General features: G+C 41.7%; 1 protein-coding gene across 9 annotated transcripts in view; it reads left to right on the forward strand.

Annotated features, from left to right (window-relative positions):
- The window catches only part of LOC100894500 (DNA repair protein RAD51 homolog 3), a 48524-nt gene that overhangs the window by 8104 nt on the left and 12990 nt on the right, over positions 1-27430 (forward strand). For 8 of the 9 annotated variants that reach the window (XM_078372721.1, XM_078372725.1, XM_078372728.1 and 5 more), the window contains 4 exons: positions 599-857; positions 2543-2709; positions 6639-6772; positions 19304-19435. In XM_078372721.1, the coding sequence (XP_078228847.1) occupies positions 805-857; positions 2543-2709; positions 6639-6772; positions 19304-19435 (486 nt within the window). In that variant the 5' untranslated portion in view covers positions 599-804. The remainder of the gene's footprint in view (positions 1-598; positions 858-2542; positions 2710-6638; positions 6773-19303; positions 19436-27430) is intronic. The other variant, XM_078372726.1, reaches the window with a different exon arrangement.

The following is a 27430-nucleotide window of genomic DNA, read 5'->3' on the forward strand; positions in this document are numbered from 1 at the left end:
AAATAGTGAGTACATTTTTATTTCTTCTTCCTGAGACATTCTTGTAGGTACTCATAAATGCTTTAGTTGAATCATTTCCGAGATCATAGGAAAATCTTTAAGTGATGACTAAGAAAACAAATTCCTTTAATAATCTGAATTTTTTTTTTTTTTGAGATGGAGTCTCGCTCTGTCACCCAGGCTGGAGTGCAATGGTGTGATCTCAGCTCACTGCAACCTCCACCTCCTGGGTTCAAGCAATTCTCCCTGCCTCAGCCTCCCAGGGAATAGCTGGGATTACAGGCGTGTGCCACCACACCTGGCTAATTTTTATATTAGTAGAGATGGGGTTTCACCACCTTGGCCAGGGTGGTCTTGAACTCCAGACCTCGTGATCTGCCCACCTTGGCCTCCCAAAATGCTGGGATTACAGGTGTGAGCCATAGTGTCCAGCCAAACTCAAAAGTTAAATGGTTGATAGAATGTTACATTTTTATCTTTCTCTACTCTTAGCATCGCTCCTGTCTAAAAATTAAAATTAGTGAAGATAATCCATTATCATGTTACACTGTTTTAAATCTCTAAAATTAGGGTTCTTTTTTTCTTATTTTATTTTCAGAAGTTGGGATATCTAAAGAGGAAGCCTTAGAAACTCTGCAAATTATAAGAAGAGAATGTCTCACAAATAAACCAAGATATGCTGGTACATCTGAGTCAGGCAAGAAGTGTACAGCACTGGAACTTCTTGAGCAGGAGCATATCCAGGGCTCCATAATTACCTTCTGTTCAGCACTAGATAATATTCTTGGGGGTGGAGTACCCTTAATGAAAACAACAGAAATTTGTGGTGCACCAGGCATTGGAAAAACACAATTATGGTAAAATAAAATGTTCTTCTTTTAAGGGCAGGTTTAATAACATATTATGAAAGTAATATTTTGTACTGTCGGTTTATAGTCAGGAAACCAAGTAAGGTATGTATGTGCTCTTAATTTTAAGTGTGTCTGTGCATCAAACAAAAATTAACTTACTATTTGTGTTACTTCAGTATCCCTTCTTAATAAATTGATGCAATTATTTTGATATGAAAAAATGTTTCTTTTGCAAATTATACTGTAGTCATATGGTTAAACAGGAAGTTTCTGCTTCATTCATTCCTGAGACTATATTTGAAAGTCAGATGTTTGAAAGTAGATTTATGGCTAGGTGCAGTGTCTCATGCCTATAATCCCAGAACTTTGGGAGGTTGAGGCAGGAGGATCGCTTGAGCCCAGGAGTTTGAGGCCCGTCTGGGAAACAGTAAGACCTCACCTCTACTAAAAATGAAAAATTAGCTGGCTGTGGTGGCACATGCTTGTGGTCCTAGCTATTTGGGAGGCTGAGGCAGGAGGATTGCTTCAGTTGGGGAGGTTGAAACTGCAGTGAGCCTTGATTGCGCCACTGCATTCCTGTCTGGGCAGCAGAGTGAGACCCCTATATCAAAAAAGAGGCCAGGCACTGTTGCTCACGCCTGTAATCCCAGCACTTTGGGAGCCAGAGGCGGGCAGATCACCTGAGGTCAAAGGTTCGAGACCAGCCTGGCCAACGTGGCAAAACCCTGTCTCTACTAAAAATACAAAAAAATTAGCCAGGCATGGTGGCACGTAGTCCCAGCTACTCAGGAGGCTGAGGCAGGATAATGGCTTGAACCTGGAAACCACAAAAGGAGCTCTTGTGTAGCCCAGCTCCTCCCTTTCAGGACCCCAGGAGCCTAGACCCACTAATGGGAACATTAGTTGCTTACTTTTCCAGCTACTTCTTAAGCTAGGTAGGCCATGAAGGAATAACAGTCTCAGAAACCTCCATGCTCGAGACTCAACTCCTGGGAAGGCATGGGTGGGTGCGGGAAATAGGGACTGTCTCCCAGGGGCCACTGGGAGCTGGCCTACAATCCCTCACCGGGGCCTGAAAATGGAGGAAGATTACAAAAGGGGGATGGCCAATGAGAAAGCCAAGAGGCTGCAACTCTACAGTGAGCATGCAGACTAATCCAAATGATTGTTGCCTGAGTTTTTCACACCAAGAAAAAAAGGTAACTGGCCAGTGTGTGCTTGTTAGTCACTACTCCCACTTGAGATCATTCCTATTAATGACTCTGAGGCTTCACCTAACAGACCACAGTGGAGTCAAGGGAATGTGGCATGGAGGTTGCATTGAGCTGAGATTGTGCCACTGCACTCCAACTTGGGTGACAGAGTAAGACTCTGTCTCAAAAAAAAGCAAAAATAGAAAGTAGATTTATGTATAAAAAGGGGCTCCATTTCTAGAGGCCTGGAAAATATTAAAATATCCTTAATCTTGATTTTATAGGCATACCCTCCCCCCAATCCGTTTGATTCACATATAGTCAATTGGTTCACATTACATCTGGAGCCATGACGAGTTAGACATTTCTGTTGCCTTGGGAGTATATTTGCATTTATAAAACTTTAGTGATATCTAACTTGTCATTATCTGGAGTTTCAAATACACTGCCTTAGATGATCATGATGATTTAGTTAATTTGCCATCTTTCTCTCGACAGTGTGCAGTTGGCAGTAGATGTGCAGATACCGGAATGTTTTGGAGGAGTGGCAGGTGAAGCAGTTTTTATTGATACAGAGGGAAGTTTTATGGTTGATAGAGTGGTAGACCTTGCTACTGCCTGCATTCAACACCTTCAGCTTATAGCAGAAAAACACAAGGGAGAGGGTAAGTTAGCAAATAATCCTCCTTTTTTCTCTATTAATAATTTGCATTTTCTGTATTAGTAATTTGCATTTGTGCCCATCTCAGACCTCGGCAACAGATCATTTGGAATATAAAGCCTAATGACTTGACAGTGAACTAGTGTTAAACTCTGCTACTACTTTTACAAAATGGGAAATGCCACAGCCTGGACTGGTTTTTTTTCCCTCCCACTTTATGGCCCTCACTTCTTACCGTAGAAGCGTTGGGACAAAACCTATGTATGTATTTCAGTCATCATACTCCATCTTATTAGGTATAAGTTAATGTTTTTGGACACCTTAATATAAGCAACTGTTGTTAAATATATTCAATGTATAATTTCCATATTAGCTTTCCAAAAACCAAAGGTAGCTTTGAAAACCACGTCTGAGGCCAAGTGCAATGGCTCATGCCTGTAATCCCAGCACTTTGGGAGGCCGAGGTGGGTGGATCACCTGAGATCAGGAGTTTGAGACCAGCCTGACTGATGTGATGACACCCTGTCTCTACTAAAAATACAAAAATTAGCCAGGTATGGTGGTACACGCCTATAATCTCAGTTACTCAGGAGGCTGAGGCAGGAGAATCACTTGAACTCAGGAGGCAGAGGTTGCTGTAAGCCCAGAATGAGCTGGTGCACTCCAGCCTAGGCGACAGAGTAAGACTGTCTCTGAAAAAAAAAAAGAAAATAATGTTTGAAACCAACTCAAAAGGTTAAAATTTTTTTGGTAAAAAAGAAAGAAAATTATGTCTGAAATGTTTGGATTATTAAGCAGATAGACATGGGGCTTTGGTTAGTATATAGCTGATTTCATAACTTGAACTCCTGACCGCCAATAATCCACCTGCCTCGGCCTCCCAAAGTGCTGAGATTACGGGCTTGAGCCACTGTACCCCGGGCAACTGCACTGAGTTTTAAAGTGTTTGGGAGGTATCTTTGGTGCTTGTTAGGTGAAAATAAAGTGACTATAAAACAATTTTTTTGTTTTTTTGAAACAGAATCTTGCTTGGCCTCCCAGAGTGCTGGGATTACAGGCATGAGCCTGGCCTAAAATAGTTTTTTGAAAGGTAATTTATATTCAAGTCCTTATTCTTTCAATTACTTATAAATTAAATGGCTTATGGATTGACTGTTTTCTTTTTTCTTTTTTTTTTGAGACGGAGTTTTGCTTCTGCTACCCAGGCTGGAGTGCAATGGCGCGATCTTGGCTCACCGCAACCTCTGCCTCCTGGGTTCAGGCAATTCTCCTGCCTCAGCCTCCTGAGTAGCTGGGATTACAAGCATGCGCCACTATGTCCAGCTAATTTTTGGTATTTTTAGTAGAGACGGGGTTTCACCATGTTGACCAGGATGGTCTCAATCTCTTGACCTCGTGATCCACCCGACTCGGCCTCCGAAAGTGCTGGGATTACAGGCTTGAGCCACTGCGCCTGGCCCTGTTTTCTTTTTTCTTTCTTTTTGACGGAGTCTTGCTCTGTCGCCCAGGCTAGAGTGCAGTGGCACAATCTCTGCTCACTGCAACCTCCGCCTGCCTGGTTGAAGCAATTCTCCTGCCTCAGCCTCCTGAGTAGCTGGGACTACAGGTGGGCACCACCATGCCCAGCTAATTTGTATTTTTAGTAGAGATGGAGTTTCACCATGCTGGCCAGGCTGGTCTCAAACTCCTGACCTTATGATCCACTCATCTTGGCCTCCCAAAGTGCTGAGATTACAGGTGTGAGCCACCGTGCCCAGCCTGATTGACTGTTTTCTTTTGCTTTGTTTTATTTATTTTTTGGATGTGAGGTCTTTATTCTCTTTCCTCTAGAAGTTTTTTTAAAAAGTAATGCTTTTCATAAGATTTTGTTTGTCTATTTCCTTTAAATGAGTATAGTCAGCTGCATTTTCTTTTTTGTGGAGGTTCTAAGTATTCCATTCAGCTGATGACTGGCACGCTTACTGAAAGACTTTTGGGCACTGGCAGGATATGCCACCCCAAAATATGCCAGTTTGGCATAAGGATTATTTTGAGCTGAAGGCAATTGAGAAGAAACAGATAAAGGAACTCTGCCCTTCCTCAAGTTTTTTTTGAGACGGAGTCTCACTCTTGTCACCCAGGCTGGAATGCAGTGGTGCAATCTTGAAATATGTACAAAACCAAACTTTTTTTTTTCTGAGACAGAGTCTTGCTCTGTCGCCAAGGCTAGAGTTCAGTGGCTCAATCTCATCTCACTGCAACCTCTATCTCCAGGGCTCAAGCAATTCTCCTGCCTCAGCCTCCCGAGTAGCTGGGATTACAGGCACGTGCCACCATGCCAGGCTAATTTTTGTATTTTTAGTAGAGATAGAGGTTCACCATGTTGGCCAGGCTGGTCTTGAACTCCTGACGTAGTGATCCACCTAACTTGGCCTCCTAAAGTAGTGGAATTACAGGCATGAGCCCCCCATGCCCAGCCTCAAACTGTTTAATTTTTTTTAAACATTCAATCTAAGGATGATTTTAAATAATTGTTGCTAGTTAAATATCAAATTATACTATAGCATTCAACAGAAACAATGCTTCATTTGAACATTTTTCCTAACTTTTTTTTTTAAGAGACCGAGTTTTATTGTGTTACCCAGGTTGGAGTCTGTGGCACAATCACAGCTTACTGTAGCCTTGACCTCCCAGGCTCAAGCAATCCTCTTACCTTAACCTCCTAGGTAGCTAAGACTCTACCACACCTAATTTTTGTATTTTTTGCAGATAATGGAATTTTGCCATGTTGCCCAGGCTGCCATTAACTTAATTTGTAGTCCAAAGGAAAAAAACAAGAAATAGAAACTTAATTATGTTACTTCTGTTCAATGAAGCCAGTGACTAGAAATGGGAAAAGGCGTCCTGGCGCAGTGGCTCATGCCTGTAATCCCAGCACTTTAGGAGGCGGAGGTGAGCAGATCACCTGAGGTTAGGAGTTTGAGACCAGCCTGGCCAACATGGTGAAACCTGTCTCTACTAAAAATACAAAAAATTATCCGGGCATGGTGGCGGGTGCCTGTAATCCCAGCTACTCGGGAGGCTGAAGCAGGAGAATTGCTTGAACCTGGGAGGCAGAGGTTGCAGTGAGCCAGGGTCGTGTCATTGCACTCCAGCCTGGGCAACAAGAGCTAAACTCCACCTCAAAAAAAAAAAGGAAAGAAAAATATGAAAAGACAGGCATTAAAACACTAGTTGTATTTGTTTATAAATAATTTTACATAGCCTGATATATAAGGAAACAGTGGAAAATATGAAAATAAAAGATCAGACTGTGTGTAGTGGCTCATGCCTATAATTTCAGCACTTTGGGAGGCTGAGGCAGGCGGATCACTTGAGGTCAGGAGTTCGAGACCAGCCTGGCCAACATGTTGAAACCCCATTTCTATTGAAAATAGGAAAATTAGCCGGGCATGGTGGTGAGCACCTGTAATCCCAACTACTCGAGAGGCTGAGGCAGGAAAATCGCTTGAGCCCAGAGGCTTTAGAGGTTACAGTATGTGGAGATCGTGCCGCTGCACTCCAGCCTGGGTGACAGAGTGAGACTTTATCTCAAAAAATAAAAAAAAAAATCAAGTGGCTGGGCACAGTGTTTTATGCCTGTAATCCCAGTGCTTTGGAAGGCTGTGGCAAGAGGATCCCTTGAGCCTAGGAGTTGGAGATTGCAGTGAGCTATGATTGCCATGGTGCTCCAGCCTGGGCATCAGAGTGAGACCTCACCTCTAAAAAATTAGGAGAGATCAGGAATTATGAACTGATAGTTTATAGTAATTTTTGCTACAGTTTGTCATCTTTCAGTTAAATAATTTTGTTATCTAAAGGAAATCATTTTGTTATTAAAAAGTATTGTTTTCCTACTTAATTGCCAGCACATCCAAATAGGTAAAACTAATTAAGATTGTTCTGTTGTTTCAGAACATCGAAAAGCTTTGGAGGATTTCACTCTTGAAAATATTCTTTCCCATATTTATTATTTTCGCTGTTGTGACTACACAGAGTTACTGGCACAAGTTTATCTTCTTCCAGATTTCCTTTCAGAACACTCACAGGTATGAGTCAGACTACTCAAATGTAACTAGCCAAGTATTTTTTGAGGTATCTGATAAGCATGAAAAAATAACCAACCAGTGCACTAGCATAAAATCAAACTCAAAGCCAGTTGAGAAAATGTCTTCCTTCCTTCACCTACAATTTATTTATGTTTGTTTTGTGCATATGTATGTAGTGTATGCTCAGAGTAAGAAACTGAAATAATATAGAAAGAAATTTCATTTCCAGTAATAGTGGGATAGCTATATTATACCCAGAAAGTATAGTATATCATACCTAGAAAGGTATGAAATGAAAAATAAAAACTTCCTTCTGCTACTGTTTCCTAGTGCCTCCCGCCAAAGTTGATCACTATTGGCCAGGTACAGTGGCTCATAGTTGTCATTCCAGCACTTTGGGAGGCCAAGGTGGGAGGATTACTTGAGCCCAGTAGTTCCAGACCACTGGGCAACATAGTAAGACCATTGTCTCAGGCTGGGCACAGTGGCTCACGCCTATAATCCTAGCACTTTGAGAGGCCGAGGCGGGTGGATTACGAGGTCAAGAGATTGAGACCATCCTGGTCAACATGGTGAAACCCCGTCTCTACTAAAAATACAAAAATTAGCTGTGTATGGTGGTGTATGCCTGTAGTCCCAGTTACTTGGGAGGCTGAGACAGGAGAATTGCTTGAACCCAGGAGATGGAGGTTTCGGTGAGCTGAGATCATGCCATTGCACTCCAGCCTGGGTGACAAGAGCAAAACTCCATCTCAAAATTTAAAAAAAGACATTGTCTCTACAAAAAAAAAAAAGCCATGTGTGGTGTAGCTGTAGCTGTAGTCTCAGCTACTAAAAGCCAGGGTGGAGCAGGGCTGAGTTGGGAGGATTGCTTGAGCCCAGCAGTTGAATGCTACATTGAGCTACCATGCTATCATACATGGCCTTTTTTTTTGGTAGAAATGGAGTCACTTCCTGGGGTCAAGCAATTTCTCCCCTCAGGCTCCCAAAGTACTGGGATTACAGGTATGAGTCACTGTCCCTGGCCCTTTAATTTTGATAAACATTATCAGTGACAGAGATTTTCCTTGAGGGAACTTGGTCCCATCCCATCTTTGGCCTGCCCAGCCCAGCCTTAGCAAAGAATCCTGCTGTCAATTCAGAGAGAATTTCTCACATTTGATAGTCTGATCACCTTTGCTATCTGATCACATTCCTCATTTCCTACCTTCAATGTTCAAATCCTTGGCCTTTATTTATTTATTGTTATTTTTATTTTTTAAAGACGGGGTTTCACCATGTTGGTCAGGCTGGTCTTGAACTCCCGACCTCAGGTGATCCGCCCGCCTTGGCCTCCAAAGTGCTTAGATTACAGGCGTGAGCCACCATGCCCGGCCTTTTTTTTTTTTTTTAATTTTTAGTTTTTTGATATGACGGAGTCTTGCTCTGTTTCCCAGGCTGGAGTGCAGTGGCGGGATCTTGGCTCACTGCAACCTCTGCTTCTCATGTTCAGGTGATTCTCCTGACTCGGCCTCTCAAATAGCTGGGACTACAGGCATGCGCCACTGTGCCTGGCTAATTTTTTCTTTCTTTTTTTTTTGTATTTTTAGTAGAGACAGGGTTTTGCATGTTGGCTAGTCTGGTCACCCGGCCGGCCTGCCTTTAATAAGAATCCTGTTAGGTCAGTTTAGTAAGAATTTCCTTACCCATGATGTCTCACTGTTAGAAATTGTCTATCCACTGACTGCTTCACCAGCACTTTTTTTTTTTCCTTGAGATGGAGTCTCAGTCTGTCACCAGGCTGGAGTGCAGTGGCACAATCCCAGCTCACTGCAGCCTCCACCACGACACCCAGCTAATTTCTTTTGTGTTTGTTTTTAGTAGAGACAGGTTTCACCCTGTTGGCCAGAATGGTCTTGATCTCTTGACCTCATGATCCACCTCCCTTTGCCTCCCAAAGAGTTGGGATTACAGGCGCGAGCCACCATGCCCGGCCTTACCTTGCTCTTGGCTGTGAATCCCCACTTGTCCTTGTATTCTGATTTGAACCCAGTCTCTCACCTATTGTGATACCTCTTTTGGAATAGCCTTGAATAAAGTCTCCTTACTGTTTTAAGAAGTATTAGAATAATTTTTTTTAACACAAATTGCCCTTCAGAAAGATTGCATCAATTTCTACTCTTATTAGCAATACATTAGAATGCCTGTTATCCATCATCCTAATCTTACGAATATTTTTGCCGGGATTCTACATAGAAAATGCCCTCTTTGTTCACTTCAACCTCCAACTCCCAGGTTCAAGTGATTCTCCCACCTCAGCCTCCCAAGCAGCTGGGATTACAGGCGACTGTCACCACCCCTGGCTAATTTTTTGTGTTTTTTAGTAGAAACAAGGTTTCACCATGTTGACCAGGCTGGCCTTGAACTCCTGACCTCAGATGATCTGCCTGCCTTGGCCTCCCAAAGTGCTGGGATAACGGGTGTGAGCTACCATGCCCAGCCTCAGATCTAAGTCTTTAATTCATTTTTTTTGGTTTTCATATATGGCAAGAGATAGGGGTCTAGTTTTCTTCTGCATATGGATATCCAGTTTTCCCAGCACCATTTATTAAAGAGACTGCCCTTTTCTAATATATGTTCTTGGCACCTTTATTGAAATTGAGTTTACTATAGGCATATGAATTTGTTTCTGGGTTCTGGGTTCTGTTGCATTAGTCTATGTGTATATTTTTATGCCAGCACCATGCCGTTTTCATTACTGCAATGCTGTAGTATAATTTGAAGTCAAGTAATGTGATTTCTCCAGTTTTGTTCTTTTTGCTCAGGATAGCTTTGGCTATTCTGGGTCTTCTATGTATGTTGATTTTTGTATCCTGTAACTTCACTGAATTTCTTTATCAGTTCCAATAGTTTTTTGGTGGAGTCTTTAGGTTTTTCCAAATATCAGATCATATCATCTGCAAACAAGGATAATTTGACTTCTTCCTTTCCAATGTGGACATCCTTTATTTTTTTCTCATTCCTGATTGCTCTTGCTAGGACTTCCAGTACTATGTTGAATAACAGTGGTTAAAATGAGCATCTTTGTGGTGTTCTAGATTTTAGTTCAGTTTTTCCTCATTCAGTATAGTATTAGCTGTGGGTCTGTTGCATATGGCTTTTATAGTGTTGAGGATGTTCCTTACTATACCCAGCTTTATGAGGGTTTTTATTATGAAAGAATTTTGAATTTTATCAAATGCTTTCTTCAGCATCAGTTGAAAATATGTGGGGTTTTTTTGTTTTTGTTTTTGTTTTGAAAAATAGAGATGAGGTTTCACCATATTGGTCAGGCTGGTCTTGAACTCCTGACCTCAGGTGATCCACCGCCTAGGCCTCCCAAAGTGCTGGGATTACAGGCATGAGCCACTACACCCGGCCTCTAAATATGTGGTTTTTGTCCTTCATTCTGTTGATATGCTGTATTACATTGATTGATTTGCATATGTTGAACCATCTTTGCATCCCTGGGATAAATAAATCCCACTTGGTCACGGTGAATGATCTTTTAATGTATTTTTGGATTCAGGTTGCTAGTAATTTTGTTGAGGATTTTTGCCTTAATGTTCATCAAGGATATTAGCCTATGGTTTTCTTTTTTTTTTTTTAATGTGTCTTTGTTTGGTTTTGGTATCAGGATAATACTGGCCTTGTAGAGTGAGTTTGGAGGTTTTTCATTTTCCTATATTTTTCAGAATAGTTTGAGCAGGATTGGTGTTCTTTAAATGTTTGTTAGGCCAGGCACAGTGGCACATGCCCATAATCCCAGCACTTTGGGAGGCTGAGGCAGGCGGATTACAAGGTCAGGAGTTCGAGACCAGCCTGGCCAACACAGTGAAATTCCGTCTCTACTAAAAATAAAAAAATTAGCTGGGTGTGGTGGTGGGCACCTGTAATCCCAGCTACTTGAGAGGCTGAGGCAGGAGAATCGCTTGAAACTGGAAGGTGGAGGTTGCAGTGATCCAAGATTGCACCACTGCACTCCAGCCTGGGCAACAAGAGCAAAACTCTGAATGAATGAATGAATGAGTGAATGAATGAATGAATGAATAAATAGATAAATGTTTGCTAAATAAAATACAGCAGCAAAGCCGTGGGGTCTTGGGCTTTTCTTTGCGAGGAGATGTTATTTCAGCTTCTGTTTTATTACTTGTTATTGGTGTATTCAGGTTTTGAATCTCTTCATAGTTAATCTTCGTAGGTTGCGTGTGTCTAGAAGTTTGTCTATTTCTTCCAATTTATTGGCATGTAGTTGCTCATAGTAGCCTCCAATGATCTTTTGAATTTCTGTGGTATTGGTTGTAATGTCTCCGTTTTCATCTCTGATTTTATTTATTTATATCTTAGTCTGCCTAAAGGTTTGTTGATTTTCTTTTCAAAAAACTTTTTGTTATGTTAATCTTTTGTACTGTTTTCCTTGTTTTAATTCCATTTATTTCTACTCTGATCTTTTTTTTTTTTTGAGACCGAGTCTTGCTCTGTGCCTAGGCTGGAGTACAGTAGCATGATCCCAGCTCATTGCAACATCCGCCTCTTGAGTTCAAGCAATTCTCCTGCCTCAACCTCCTGTGTAGCTGGGATTACAGGTGCCCACCATCACTCCCAGCTAATTTTTGTATTTTTAGTACAGGTGGGGTTTTACCATCTTGGCCAGGCTGATCTTGAACTCCTGACCTCAAGTGATCTGCCTGCCTCAGCCTCCCAAAGTGCTGAGATTACAGGCGTGAGCCACCAATCCTGGCCTTCTGATCTTTATTATTTCTTTTATTTTACTAATTTTAGGTTTGGTTTGCCTTTGCTTTTCTAGTTCTTTAAGGTGCATCATTAGGTTACTTGCTGTTTTTCTACTTTTTTTTTTTTTTTTGAGACAGACTCTCTCTGTTGCCCAGGCTGGAGTGCAGTAGCACAATTTTGACTCACTGCAACCTCTGCCTCCTGGGTTCAAGCAATTCTCCTGCCTCAGCCTCCCTAGAAGCTAGGACTACAGGCATGCACCACCCTGCCTGGCTAATTTTTTGTATTTTTAGTAGAGACAGGGTTTCACCATGTTGGCCACGCTGGTCTTGAACTCCTGACCTCAGGTGATCCGCTCACCTCAGCCTTCCAAAAATGTTGGGATTACAGGCATAAACCACCACGCCTGGCCCAGTTTTTCTACTTGTTTGATGTAGATGCCTATAGCTATAAACTTTCCTCTTAGTACTGCTTTTGTAGTATCCCATAGGTTTTGGTATGTTGTGTTTCCATTATTTTTTTCAAGAAATTTTTGAATTTCTTAATTTCTTCAGTGACCCCACTGGTCATTCAGGAACATATTGTTTAATTTTCATGTTTTCGTTTAGTTTCCAAAATTCCACTTGTTACTGATTTCTAGGTTCATTGCATTGTGGTCAGAAAATACTTGATATTATTTCAACTTTTTTGAAATTTTTAAAGATACTCCTGATGGGTTGTATGCGTCTTAGGAATTTATCTATTTCTTCTAGGTTTTCCAATTCATTGGCGTATCGTTGCTCATAGTGGCTTCTGATGAACCTTGAATTTCTCTGGTATTGGTGGCAATTTTTCCTTTTTCATTCTCTGATTTTGTGTCTTCTCACTTTTTTTGGCCTATCATATGGATCATATGGTCTATTTATTTATTTATTTATTTATTTATTTTTGAGACGGAGTTTCGCTCTTGTTACCCAGGCTGGAGTGCGATGGCGCGATCTCAGCTCACCGCAACCTCCGCCTCCTGGGTTCAATCAATTCTCCTGCTTCAGCCTCCTGAGTAGCTGGGACTACAGGCATGCACCACCATGCCCAGCTATTTTTTGTATTTTTAGTAGAGACGGGGTTTCACCTTGTTGACCAGGATGGTCTCGAGCTCTTGACCTCGTGATCCACCCTCCTCAGCGTCCCAAAGTGCTGGGATTATAGGCTTGAGCCACCACGCCCGGCCCTATTTATTTATTTATTGAGATGGAGTCTCACTCTGTCGCCAGGCTGGAGTGCAGTGGCACGATCTTGGCTCACTGCAACCTCCACCTCCCGGGTTCAAGTGATTCTCCTGCCTCAGCCTCCTGAGTAGCTAGGACTATAGGCACATACCACCACGCCCAGCTAGTATTTGTATTTTTAGTAGAGATGGGGTTTCACCATGTTGGCCAGGATGGTCTCAAACTTCTCACCTCATGATTTGCCCTCCTTGGCCTCCCAAAGTGCTGGGATTACAGGCGTGAGTCACCACACCTGGCCTGTATGGTCTATTCTTTAGAACGATCCATGTGCTGAGAAGAATGTGTATTCTGCAGCCATTGGATTAAATATTCTATGCTTATCTATTAGGTCCATTTGGTCTATAATGCAAATTAAGTCTGATGTTTCTTTGCCGATTTTCTATCTGGATGATCTGCCCAATGCTGTAAATGGGGTGTTGAAGTCTTCAGCTAGTGTATTAGGATCATTCTCTCCTTTTAGCTCTATTAGTATTTGCTTTAACTCTATTAATATTTGCTTTATAGTAGCAACACTGGATGCTTCAGTGTTGGGTGCATACGTATTTACAGTTGTCGTATTCTCTTGCAGAATTGACCCTTTTATCAGTACACAGTGATCTTGGTGTCTTTGTATAGTTTCTGTCTTGAAATCTATTTTGTCTGATAAAAGTATCACTATTCCTCTTGTTTGGTTTCCATTTGCATGGAATATTTTTTTTCCATCTTTTTATTTTCAGTCTGTGTATGTCTTTATAAGTGGAGTGTGTTAGTGTGTTTCAGGCAACAGGCTGTTGAGTTTGTTTGTTTGTTTTTTTTAATCAGCCACCCTATGTCTTTTGATTGGAGAGTTTAGTCCATTTACATTTAGTGTTATTATTGATAAGTCAGGACTTACTCCTGCCATTTTGTTATTTGTTTTCTGGTCTTCTTTTCCTTCCTTTCTGTCTGTCTTTTAGTGAAGGTGGTTTTCTGTGGTGGTATGTTTTAATTTTTTGCTTTTTATTTTTTGTGTATCTGTTGTATATTTTTTTATTTGAGATTACCCTAAGGCTTGCAAACAATATTTCATAACTCATTATTTTAAATTGATGACAATTTAACATTGGTTGTATAAATAAATAAGCAAAGAGAAAACTAATAAAAACTCTCTAACTTTGTCCCCGCCTTTTTAACTTTTTGTTGTTTCTGTGTTGTTTTTAACTTTTAAGTTCAGGAGTACTGTACAGGTTTGTTATATAGGTAAACTCATGTCATAGGGCTTTGTTGTACAGACCATTTCATCTGGTATTTAGTCTAGCACCTGTCAGTTATTTTTTCTGATCCTTCCCCTCCTCCCATCCTCCACCCTCCAGTAGACCCCATTGTCTGTTGTTTCCCTCCATGTGACCATGTGTTCTCATCATTTAGCTGCTTCTTAAAAGTAAGAACATACAGTATTTGGTTTTCTGTTCCTGCATTAGTTTGCTAAGGATAATGGTCTCTGGCTCCTTTTTCATTGTTTCTGTGTATATACTGTACTGTCTATGTCTTGGAAACTTAATGTTTTCAATAGATCCATCTTTTAGTCTTTCTACTTAAGATATTAGTAGTTTGCGCACCATGATTACATTGTAGGGTTTTGTTTGTTTTTGCTTGAGATGAAGTCTCCGATCTGTTGCCCGGGCTGGAGTGCAAGGGCACAATCTCAGCTCACTGCAACCTCCGCCTCCCGGGTTTAAGTGATTCTCCTGCTTCAGCCTCCTGAGTAGCTGGGATTACAGGCACCTACCACCATATTTGGCTAATTTTTCTATTTTTAGTAGAGATGGGGTTTTACCATGTTGGCCGGGCTGGTTTCAAACCCCTGACCTCAGGCAGTTTGCCTCCCTCAGCCACCCAAAGTGATGGGATTATAGGCATGAGCCACTGCACTGGCCTAATTGTATTGTTATACTATTCTGTGTACTTAACTATTACCAGTTAGTTTTGTACTTTCAGATGGTTTCTTATTGCTCATTAACATCCTTTTCTTTTAGGTTGAAGAACTCTCTAGCATTTCTTGTAGGATAGGTCTGGTGTTGATGAAATCTCTTAGCATTTGTTTGTCTGGGAAAGTCTTTATCCTTCATGTTTGAAGGATATTTTTGCCGGATATACTATTCTAGGGTAAAAGTTTTTTCCTTGAGCACTTTAAATATGTCATGTCGTTCTCTCCTGGCCTCTTGAGGTTTTTACTGAAAAGTCTGCTTCCAGACATATAGGCACTGCTTTGTAAGTTATTTGTTTCTTTTCTCTTGCTCCTTTTCAGATTTTTTTTTTCTTTATCCTTGACCTTTGGGGGTTTAATTAATAAATACCTTGAGGTGGTCTTATTTGGGTTAAATCTGCTTGGTCTTCTATAACCTTCTTGTACTTGAACATTGATATCTTTCTCTAGGTTTGGGAAGTTCTCATATTTATCCCTTTGAATAAACTTTCTACCCCTATCTCTTTCTCTGCCTCCTCATTAAGGCCAGTAACTCCTAGATTTTCCCTTTTATATATACATAGAGAGGGATGAGGGTCTCATTTTGTTGCCCTTTTATATATATAGAGAGAGATGGTAGTCTCCCAGGCTGGTCTTCAACTTTTGACCTCAAGCCATCCTCCCACCTTGGCCTCCCAGTGTTGAGATTACAGGTGTAAGCCACCACACCTGGCCAGATTTGCCTTTGATGCCATTTTCTAGATCTTGTAGGCCTGCTTCATTTTTTTTTTTTCTAGATAGAGTCTTGCTCTGTTGCCCCGGCTGGAGTGCAGTGGCATGATCTCGGCTCACTGCAGCCTCCCTCTCCTGGGTTCTAGTCATTCTCATGCCTCAGCCTCCCATGTACCAGCTAATTTTTGTATTTTCAGTAGAGATGAGGTTTCCCTATGTCGCCCAGGTTGGTCTTGAACTCCTGGCCTCAAGCGATCCACTTATCCACATCCAGCTGCTTCATTCTTTTTCATTCTTTATGCTTTTGTTTCCTCTGACAGCATATTTTCAAACAGCCTGTCTTCAGGTTCACTAATTCTTTCTTCTGCTTGATTAGTACTGCTGGTGAGAGACACTGATTCGTTCTTCAGTATGTCAACTGCATTTTTAAACTCTACAACGTCTGCTTGATTCTTTTTTTGTTTTTGTTTGCTTGTTTTTTTGTAGAGACAGGCTCTCACTATGTTTCCCAGGCTGGTCTCGAACTCCTGGGCTCAAGCACACATCCCACTTCAGTCTCCCAAAGTGTTGCTTGGGGTTAGGGGAGGGGTGACTCCAGGCTACCTTGGCTGCCCCAGCTGGTATCTCTTTAGGTCACATGGACATGAAGTCCAGTGGCTCTGAACCCAGTACAGAACCAGGACTTGCCCTGGGATTGCAGTCCTTGTGGTCTAGACTGCTTTTCAAGTTTACTTAGGACCCCAGCACACTTTAGTCTACAGTGGCAAGGTTTGTCAGAACTCATGTAGCGACTGCTGAGATGGGCAATTCCCCTCCGGCTAGGGCTGGTCTAAATGCTCCCTCCCTAAGTTCGACCTGAGTTCTGCCTGGTATTGCTTTCTGCTGCGACAGGGCAGCACTGAATTCCAATGCATAGTCCCACAATTACTGCATTCTCCCTCCCTGAAGCATACCAATTTTCTCTCTGTGCCAGGCAGCCATTGCTGGGGTTGGGGGATGGACAGCGTTGGCAATTCAAGGCTGTCTTTCCTGCTCTCTTCAGTGCTTTTTGCAGTGATACGAAATTGAAACCATGTACTATGATCACTCATCTGAAATTTGGTTCTTATGAGAGTGCTTTTTTCATGTGGATAGTTGTTCAATTTGGTGTTCCTGTGGGGAGGACAAGCTGTGGAGACTTCTATTCGTCCATCTTGCCCTACCTTCTTCCCTCTTTTTTTTTTGTTCAAATAAAAAGTTTTGGGGCCAGTTGCAGTGACTCACCCTTGTAGTCCCAGCACTTTGGGAGGCTGAGGCAGGTGGATCACTTGAGCCCAGGAGTTTGAGACCAGTTTGGGCAACATGGCAAAACCCTGTCTCTACAAAATTAAAAAAATTAGCTGATGCGGTGATGTGCACCTGTAGTGCCAGCTACTGAGGTGGCTGAGATAGGAGGATCAGTTGAGCCCAGGGAGGTCAAGGCTGTAGGGAGCTGTGATTGCACCACTACACTCCAGCCTGGGCAACAGAGTGAGACCTTGTCTGAAAAAAAAATTTTGTTGAACAATTTTGAAAATTAAGATAAAATTCATATTGCATAAAACTTACCATTTTAACCAAAATATATAGTTTAATAGCTTTTAGTAAATGTACAGTGTTAAGCAACCATCACTGTCTAATTCCAGAACTTTTTTTTTTTTTTGAGATAGAGTCTTGCTCTGTTGCCCGGGCTGGAGTGCAGTGGCATGATCTCAGCTCACTGCAACTTCCACCCCCCAGGTTTAAGCCCTTCTGTTTCAGCCTCCTGACTAGCTGGGATTACAGGCACCTGCCACCATGCCCAGCTAATTTTTTTGTTTTATTAGAGATGGGGTTTCACCTTTGTTGGTCAGGCTGGTTTCAAATTCCTGACCTCGGGCTATCCACCTGCCTCGGCCTCCCAACGTTCTGGGATTACAGGTGTGAGCCACCGAGCCCAGCCAATTCCAGAGACAGAGTTTCGCTGTTGTTACCCAGACTGGAGTGCAATGGCACAATCTCGGCTCACCGCAACCTCCGCCTCCTGGGTTCAAGCAATTCTCCTGCCTCAGCCTCCCGAGTAGCTGGGACTACAGGCGCGCACCACCGTGCCCAGCTAATTTTTGTATTTTTAGTAGAGACAGGGTTTCACCTTGTTGACCAGGATGGTCTTGATCTCTTGACCTTGTGATCCACCCGCCTCGGCCTCCCAAAGTGCTGGGATTATAGGCGTGAGCCACCGTGCCCGGCCCCTCCAGAACATTTTTATCTCCTCGAAAAGAAATCTTGTCCTCATTAAGTAGTCACTCCCTGTTTCCCTTTCTTCTCAAACCCTAGCAGCCACTATTCTGCTTTCTGTCTCTGTGGTGTCATATATTTTATCATCTTTTGTGTTTCACTTCTCTCAATCAGCATGTTTTCAAGATTTATTCTTGTAGCATATATCAGTACTGCATTTCTTTTTATGGCTCGATAATGTTCCATTGTATGTAAACGGCACATTTTGTTTGTGACTGGCAGTGTAGTAGCTTTGTTTACACCAGCATCACCACAGACTCTGAGTAATGCATTGTGCTTTGATGTTATGACAGCTATGATGCCACTAGACTGTAGGAATTTCTCTGCTCTGTCAGTAATTTTTTTTTTCTCGAAAGCCAGTAGCCTCATAGAAGGCTTTGTTATAATCTTATGGGACCAGTGTTGTGAATATGGTCCGTCATTGACTGAGATGGCTTATGCAGTGCATGGCTATGATTCCTTTTTTTGTGTGTGTATTCTTTATGTTTTTCCATGTATAAAATCCTATCATTAGTGAATAGTGATAGTTTTACTTTACAATTTGGATGCTCTTTCTTTCTTTCTTTTTTTCTCTTTTTTGCCTAATTGATCTGGCTAGAACTTTTAATATAATGTTGAATAGCAATGATGAAAACAGGCATACTTGTCTTGGTCCTGATGTTAAGGGAAAGCTTTCAGACAATCGCTATTAACTACTTAGATCTTCATTATGCACAGATTATGTAATTGTGAATTTGCCTACTTGGTGAAATTTATTTGTGATGTCAAAATAAAAACTAATACTGCTTTCTTCTTCTTTTCTTTTTCTTTCTTGAGACAAGATCTCTCTCAGTTGTCTAGGCTGAAGGGTTTTTGTTTCTCTTTCTTTCTTTTGACTCACAGTCTTGCTCTGTCACCCAGGCTGGAGTCAGTGGCATGATCTCGGCTCACTGCAACCTCCACCTCCCAGGTTCAAGTGATTCTTCTGCCTCAGCCTCCAGGGTAGCTGGGACTACAGGTGCCCACCACCACGCATGGCTAATTTTTTTTTAATTTTTAGTAGAGATGGGGTTTTGCCATATTGACCAGGCTGGTCTCAATTTCCTGTCTTCTGATCCACCCATCTCATCCTCCCAAAGTGCTGGGATTACAGACATGAGCCCGTAGGGGTTTTTTTAAGGAAACATAAAAGGAACCCTGAAGTTAAAATTCGTATATTTAATTGACAAATTTGTTGCTTTAACAAGACTTTTTCTTTAAGTGTTTTCACAAGTTTTACGAGGACTTTAAATGTGCTTGTTATAAATAAAGACTAGTGGCAAGTTATAAGAAAATTGTAATAATTACTTTTTTAAAGTTGATAAATTATCAAAGCAGAGTGAATTTTAATTTTTAGTGATTATTGCAGAAGGTATTGAGTGAACAGCTTTGTAACTTTCCACAAGAAAGCCATACTTTAGACAGCTGGAAATAAAACCCTAGATTTTAAGGTTTTTTTATGTAATGGACGATGGTTTTTGGATGTCATCTTTATTATTTTATTTTTCATACCAAATCTAATATTATCTCTTTTGTATTTAGGTTCGGTTGGTGATAGTGGATGGTATTGCTTTTCCATTTCGTCATGACCTAGATGACCTGTCTCTTCGTACTCGGTTATTAAATGGCCTAGCCCAGCAAATGATCAGTCTTGCAAATAATCACAGATTAGCTGTAAGTATTAACTAGTGAAGAGAGTTATACAACAAAGTCAAGACTGTATAAAATGTTAATGTCAAAATGTATAAAATGAAAGGCCGGGCGCGGTGGCTCAAGCCTGTAATCCCAGCACTTTGGGAGGCTGAGGCGGGTGGATCACGAGGTCAAGAGATCGAGACCATCCTGGTCAACCTGGTGCAACCCCGTCTCTACTAAAAATACAAAAAATTAGCTGGGCATGGTGGCACGTGTCTGTAATCCCAGCTACTCAGAAGGCTGAGGCAGGAGAATTGCCTGAACCCAGGAGGCGGAGGTTGCGGTGAGCCGAGATCGTGCCATTGCACTCCAGCCTGGGTAACAAGAGCGAAACTCCGTCTCAAAAAAACAAAAAAAAAAAATGTATAAAATGAAATAGCAAAATAGCATTTGCCTGAGTAATAAATAACATAGGCATGCAGTTTTGAGTAAAGTTTCTGTTTGGCTTGGTTTCTATTAAAAAAATTTTAGTCATAAATGTCAGTTTTCCTTCAAAAAACAAGCGTAATTAATATGTCATTTTAAAAAATGGACTTTGTAGCTGGGCACAGTCTTCCTGTCTTCTGATCCACCCATCTCATAAGATGAGATGAGATCAGATGAGGCCCACGCCTGTTATCCCAGCAAGCACTTTCAGAGCCGAGGCAGGCAGATCACAAGGTCAGGAGTTGAAGACCAGCCTGGCCAATATGGTGAAACCCTGTGTTTTTACTAAAAAGAAAAAATAAAAAAAATTGGCCAGGCATGGTGGCACATGCCTGTAATCCCAGCTACTTGGGAGGCTGAGGCAGGAGAATTGCTTGAACCCAGGAGGCGGAGGTTGCAGTGAGCCAAGATGGCACCATTGCACTCCAGCCTGGGCAACAGAGCAAGACTTCATCTCAAGAAAAAAAAAATGAACTTTGTTTGATAAAGAAGTCCCACCTTTGTTAATTGCAGTGTCTTCTTTGTTTAAATAAACTTTGGATGTTTTTCAGGTCAACTCTTCCAACATCCCTGGTTTTCTTTTACTCTGAGTCTTTGATTATCATGTAATATATAATCACAGATTCAGAGGGATTTAAACATTACATAGTGTAAACAACCTAGATGATTTGAGGTAGAGCTAAATAACTCTTGAAGATTTGAAATGTGAGGAAAGAAGTAAATATAGGCTCAGAAGTGAAGAGAATTTCTTTTTTTTTGAGACAGAGTCTCACTCTGTCACTCAGGCTGGATTGCAGTGGTTTGTGATCTTGGCTAGCTGCAGCCTCCGCCTTCCAGATTCAAGCAGTTCTCTGCCTCAGCCTCCTGAGTAGCTGGGATTACAGGCGCTTGCCAAAATGCCCAGCTAATTTTTTTGTATATTTAGTAAAGATGGCATTTCACCATCTTGGCCAGGCTGATCTTGAACTCCTGACCTTGTGATCCACCGACCTCGGCCTCCCAAAGTGCTGGGATTACAGGCATGAGCCACCACGCCCTGCCTCTATCTATCTATCTATCTATCTATCTATCTATCTATCTATATTTTTTAAGTTTTGCCTTACTCCTTTTTAACTGCCTGTTTACCGTTACTTCCCATTCTGAAACCGCATCTCACCATTGATGGAAATATACACACTTGTCTGGGAGTAAGATGTAAGAAGGTCAGACTGCTTAGCTTGATTTCTTTGTCCTCACCTTAATTAGAGAGACCTTAGCACATGCTTGTAATACATCATAAATAAATAAAGAACTTCCCCAATAAAATCATTTCAAATCAGACTTTTTTCTTTGAATTTCCAGATTTTTGCCTTTTGCTGAAAAGTATAGTGTCCCATGTTTGAATTACTTCTTGCTTAAATTAATTGTAATTTAGCATTTTGTTAATGTCAGTGAAGAGCTCCCAGTAGGGGGCACTCAAGACTAATGGGTTGCATAGTTCCTTATTTTGTTGTTGTTTTGTTTTGTTTTTGAGATGGAGTTTCGCTCTGTTGCCCAGGCTGGAGTGCAGTGGTATGATCTCGGCTCACTGCAACTGGGAGGCAGAGGGCCTCCCAGGTTCAAGCAATTCTCCTGCCTCAGTCTCCCGAGTAACTGGGACTACAGGTGAAAGCCACCACGCCCAGCTAATTTTTTGTATTTTAGTAGAGACAGGGTTTCACCATGTTGCCCAGGCTGGTCTTCAACTCCTGAGCTCAGGCAATCCGTTCATTTCGGCCTCCCAAAGCATTGGGATTACAGATGTGAGCTACTGCACCTGGATCCTTATGTTATTATTTTAACAGAAATAGCTTCATCTTTTCTGACTAAAAAAGCAATCCAAACAATAACATCAAATAGTAGGTAGTGTTTAAGAAGAGTGCTGTAAATATAAACGTTCTAACATGGAAGAAGATACATACAGATATATTATTGAGTGAGAAAATTTAAGTTGTATATAAAATATATTTAGTGTAATCCCACGTTAGAGAAAACTTGAAATTATATGTATGCATTTATATTTGTATATATGAAGAGAAATATCTGAAAGGACCAAAACATTAACAGTAGCTACTTCTTTTTTATTTTTTTGGATACGCAATCTTACTGGAGTGCAGTGGCACAATCAAGGCTCACTGTAGCATCAACATCCCAGGCTCAAGTGACCCTCGCACGTCAGCCTCCCTAGTAGCTGAAACTACAGGCGCATGTCACCATGCCTGCCTAATTTTTTTTTTTTTTAAATAGAGATAGGGTTTCATCATGTCTCCCAGCTGGTCATTAACTCTTGGGCTCAAGTGATCATCTGCTTACCTTAGCCAAAGTGCTTGGATTACATGCATGAGCCACTGTGCCCGGCTTTGGTTACTTCTAAGGATAGGATTTTGTGGGGTCAGGGACACACTTTCTCCCTCTTTATAAATTCTTTGCTTGAAGGTTCTTTCCCCCCCAATTAGCATATATATATATATATAACATGTATGGCTTTTGATAATGTGTTTTATAATTTTAAGGCCAGATGTGGTGGCTCACACCTATAGTCCCAGCTCTTTTGGAAGGCCAAAGTGGGAAGATCGCTTGAAGCCAGGAGTTTGAAACCAGCCTGGACGACAAAGCCTGACCCCATCTCTTAAAAAAAAGAAAAATACATAAAATAAGAATAATTGGCCAGGCAAGGTAGCTCATGCCTGTAATCCCAGCACTTTGGGAGGCTGAGGCAGGCAGATCATGAGGTCAGGTGTTTGAGACCAGCCTGACCAACAAGCTGAAACACCGTCTCTACTAAATATACACAAATTATCCAGGCATGCTCCTGTAATCCCAGCTACTCGGGAAGCTGAGGCAGGAGAATCGCATGAACCCAGGAGGCGGAGGTTGCAGTGAGCTGAGATCACACCTCTGCACTCTATCTAGCCTGAGCAACGCAGCGAGACTCCATCTCAAAAAGAAAAGAAAATAATAATTTTAAGGTATTTTTGGTTTATTTTTTTGAGACAGACTGTTGTCCAGGCTGGAGTGCAATGGGCTGATCTCAGCTCACTGCAGACTCTGTCTCAAGAAAAAGAATAAAAGAATATTATATGCTTTTTTTTTCTTCTTTTTTTTTGAGATGGAGTCTAGCTCTGTCGCCCATGCTGGAATGCAGTGGCACAATCTCGGCTCACCACAACCTCTGCCTCCCAGGTTCAAGCGATTCTCCTGCCTTAGCCTCCCAAGTAGCTGGGATTACAGGTGCGTGCCACCACGCCCAGATAATTTTTGTATTTATAGTAAAGATGTGGTTTCACCATGTTGGTCAGGCTGGTCTTGAACTCCTGACCTCGTGATCTACCCACCTCAGCCTCCCAAAGTGCTGGGATTATAGGCATGAGCCACTGCATCAGGCCCAGGTATGCTTTTTGTAAAAAAAAAAAAAAAGTTGTAAACAATAAAAAATGCAGAAAGTGATTATTCATTACCTAGAAATGGTGTAAATATTGTTATCTGGTGTAAATATTTTTGTTGACTTTATGCATATACAAACTTACTTAGCTGTATCTAATAGCTTCTGTAGCTTTTCAAAATTATATCTTTACTATTTCAACATCTGTGTTATTCTCTTCTTCTTCCATCCAGTAAATGTACACATTTCCCTAAGGAGCTGTACTTGACTCTCTAGTTATCTTGTTCCACAGTTTCTCATATTTCTAATTACACTTTTATTATTACCTTCTGTCACCTGGGTTCCAAATTACTAGATTTTTGTTTTCTTTTCCTTTTCCCTTGCATTTCCCAATCTCTATCAATCTGTCTTTCTTTCTTTTTTCTTTTTTTTGAGAAAGAGCGAAACTCATGTCACAACAGTGGCTCATGCCCATATCCCAGCACTTTGGAAGGCCAAGGTAGGAGAATCCCTTGAGCCCATGAGTTTGAGACCAACCTGGGAAATACAGTGAGACTTTGTCTCTACAATTTTTTTTTTTTTGAGAGGGAGTCTTGCTCTGTTGCCCAGGCTAGAGTGCAGTGTGCTATCTTGACTCACTGCAACCTCCAGCTTCTGGATTCAAGTGATTCTCCTCCCTTAGTCTCCTGAGCAGCTGGATCACAAGTGCGCACCACCACACCGGGCTAATTTTCTTTATTTTTAGTAGAGATGGGGGCTTCACCATGTTAGCCAGATGGTCTCAATCTTCTGACCTTGTGATCCACCAGCCTCAGCCTCCCAAAGTGCTGGGATTCAAGGTGTGAGCCACCCTGCCTGGCCAATTTTTAAAAAATGTTAGCCAAGTATAATGGCATGCACCTATAGACCTAGCTACTTGGGAGGGTGAGGTGGGAGGATTGCTTGAGGCTGGGAGACGGAGGTTGCAGTGAGTCAGGAACATACCACTGTGCTACAGCCTAGACAACAGAACAAGACCTTGCCTCCAAAAACACAAAAAGAAAAAGAAAACGTGGTCATATACATGCTATTATGCAAAGCAGCTTTCTGTTTTTCACTTAATACAGTATGAACATTTTTTATGTACACTACTTTTTTTGTTTTGTTTTCCATGTACACTACTCATAAGTCTGCTTTACGCTAACAGCTATGTAGTATTTTGTTGTATGACTGTAGCATAGGATTTTTTTGTATTTGTTTTTAGGTTTTTTTTTTTTTTTAGACAGGTTCTTGCTCTGTCACTCAGGCTGGAGTGCAGTGGCATGATCTTGATTCACTGCAGCCTCAATCTCCTGGGCTTAAGCAATCCTTTCACCTCAGTCCCCTGTGTAGCTGGGACTACAGGCACATACCACCACACCCAGCTGATTTTTAAATTTTTGGTAGAGGCCAGGTGCAGTGGTTCACACCTGTAATCCCACCACTTTGGGAGGCTAAGGCAGGTGGATCACTTGAGGTCAGGAGTTAGAGAACAGCCTGACCAACATAGTGAAACTTTGTCTGTACTAATAATACAAAGATTAGCTGGGCGTGGTGGTGCACACTTATAGTCCCAGCTACTCAGGAGGATGAGGCAGGAGAATCACTTGAACTCGGGAAGCGGAGGTTAGAGTGAGCCAAGATCATACCACTGCACTCCAGCTTGGGCGACAGAGCAAGACTCTGTCTCATACATACATACATACATACATACATAAATTTTTTGTAGCGATAAGGTCTCCCTATGTTGCCCAGGCTGGTCTCTAACTTCTGGGCTTGAGGAATTCACCTGTCTCAGCCTTCCATAGGCATGAGCCACTGTGCCTGGCCTGGAATGTAGTTTTTTAGCCACCTCTCTATTGATTTTCTTTTTTTCTTTCTTTTTTTTTTTTTTTTGTTTGAGACAGAGTCTTGTTCTGTCACCCAGGCTGGAGTGCAGTGGCACAATCTTGGCTCACCACAGCCTCCACCTCTAAGGTTCAAGAGCTTCTCGTACCTGAGTCTCCCGAGTAGCTGGGATTAGAGGTGTACACGACCACACCTGGCTAATTTTTGTATTTTTAGTAGAGATGGGGTTTCGCCATGCTGGCCAGACTGGTCTCAAACTCCTGGCCTCAAGTGATCCATCCTTCTCGGCCTCCCAAAGTGCTGGGATTACAGACATGAGCCACCACACCTAGCCTAGAATAAATTTCTTAAAGTGAAATTATTAGGCCAAAGAAATCAACTTTTGAACATTTGTTATTTATTATAAAATTACTCTCAGAAACCATGTTCCAAAGTATGTCTCTACAGCAATGAATGGGAACACTTTTTTTCCCATATCTTTACCAACTTTGGGTACCAGTCTTTTAAATCTTTGCCAAATTGATGGGGGGAAAGTCCTTTAAAAAATATGTTTCTTGGCCTGGCACAGTGGCTCATGCCTGTAATCCCAGCACTTTGGGAAGCCGAGGAGGGTGGATCACCTGAGGTCTAGAGTTTGAGACAAGCCTGGCCAATATGGCCACATTTTCATACTAAAAATATGAAAAAATCAGCTGGGTGTGGTGGTTTGCACTTGCAGTTTCAGCTGCTTGGGAGACTGAGGCAGGAGAATTGCTTGAACCCAGGAGGTGGAGGTTGCACTCCAGCTTGAGCTACAGAGCAAGACTCCATCTAAAAAAAAAAAAAGTTTCTTAGGCCGGGCATGGTGGTTCAAGCCATCCCAGCACTTTGGGAGGCCGAGGCGGGTGGATCACAAGGTCAACAGATCAAGACCATCCTGGTCAACATAGTGAAATCCCGTCTCTACTAAAAATACAAAAAATTAGCTGGGCATAGTGACACGTGCCTGTAATCCCAGCTACTCAGGAGGCTGAGTCAGGAGAATTGCCTGAACCCAGGAGGCAGAGGTGGCGGTGAGCCGAGATCGCACCATTGCACTCCAGCCTGGGTAACAAGAGTGAAACTCCGTCTCAAAAAAAAAAAAGTTTCTTTGATTATTAGGATAATTTTTTAAGCAGCTTTAATGACATATAATCCATATACCTTAAAATTTATCCTTTTAAAGTGTACAATTCAGTGATTTTTAGTGTATTCAGAGTTTTGCAGCTATCAAAACTGTCTAATTTTAGAATATTTCCATCACCCCAAAAAAGAACCCCCCACCTCACAATGACCTTCAGAATATTTAAAATGTCTGCTCCTTCACGTTCACTTTTCAAATCTCATGCAAATTTTTCTTGTGGTCAACTATAACCTTGAACCCTATGGGGAAAGTAATTCTGGGTTCTGGGAAACAGAATTCCAGGTTTTTTTCAAAAAAAATCCTCTTTTCTGCTGGGCACAGTGGCTCATGCCTTGCACTTTGGGAGGCCGAGGTGGGTGGATTATCTGAGGTCAGGAGTTTGCAACCAGCCTGGCCAACATAGTGAAACCCCATTTATACTCAAAATACAAAAAAAATTAGATGGATGTGGTGACAGGCACCTGTAATCCTAGCTACTTGGGAGGCTGAGGCAGGAGAATCACTTGAACTGGGAGGTGGAGGTTGCAGTGAGCTGAGGTCATGCCACTGTACTCCAGCTTGGGTAGCAGAGTGAGATTCCATAAAAATAAAAACTACTTATTCTTTAGAAGCTTGGCATAATCACATAATAATTTTCATTTGTATCATGGAGGCCAATCATTTTGCAAAAATAATATAATTACTACATAAATATTTGCTAATAATGGAAATTCTAATTTTGACATGTCGAATACCTGGTAAATCAGTAGTTCAATTTACATTTTCCTGAAGATACGTAATGGGTAAACTACTCTCTAAACCAGCACTGTCCAGTAGAACTGATGGAAAGATGAAAATATACAGTCTAGTACAGTAGCTGCATGGCTGTTCACTTGAAATACAGCGAATGCTACTGAGCTACTGAATTTATACTTTTAATTTAACTTTTAAAAGCTACACATGGGCCAGGCACTGTGGCTCATGCCTGTAATTCCAGCACTTTGGGAGGCCGAGGTGGGAGGATCATTTGAGGCCAGGAGTTCGAGGTTGGTCTAGACAACACTGTGAAACCCTGTCTCTACAAATAATTTAAAAATTAGCTAGGCATGCTGGTGCATACCTATAGTTCCAGCTACTAGGG

The sequence above is a fragment of the Callithrix jacchus genome, chromosome 5 (assembly GCF_049354715.1).
Source record: "Callithrix jacchus isolate 240 chromosome 5, calJac240_pri, whole genome shotgun sequence".
Lineage (NCBI taxonomy): Eukaryota > Metazoa > Chordata > Mammalia > Primates > Cebidae > Callithrix > Callithrix jacchus.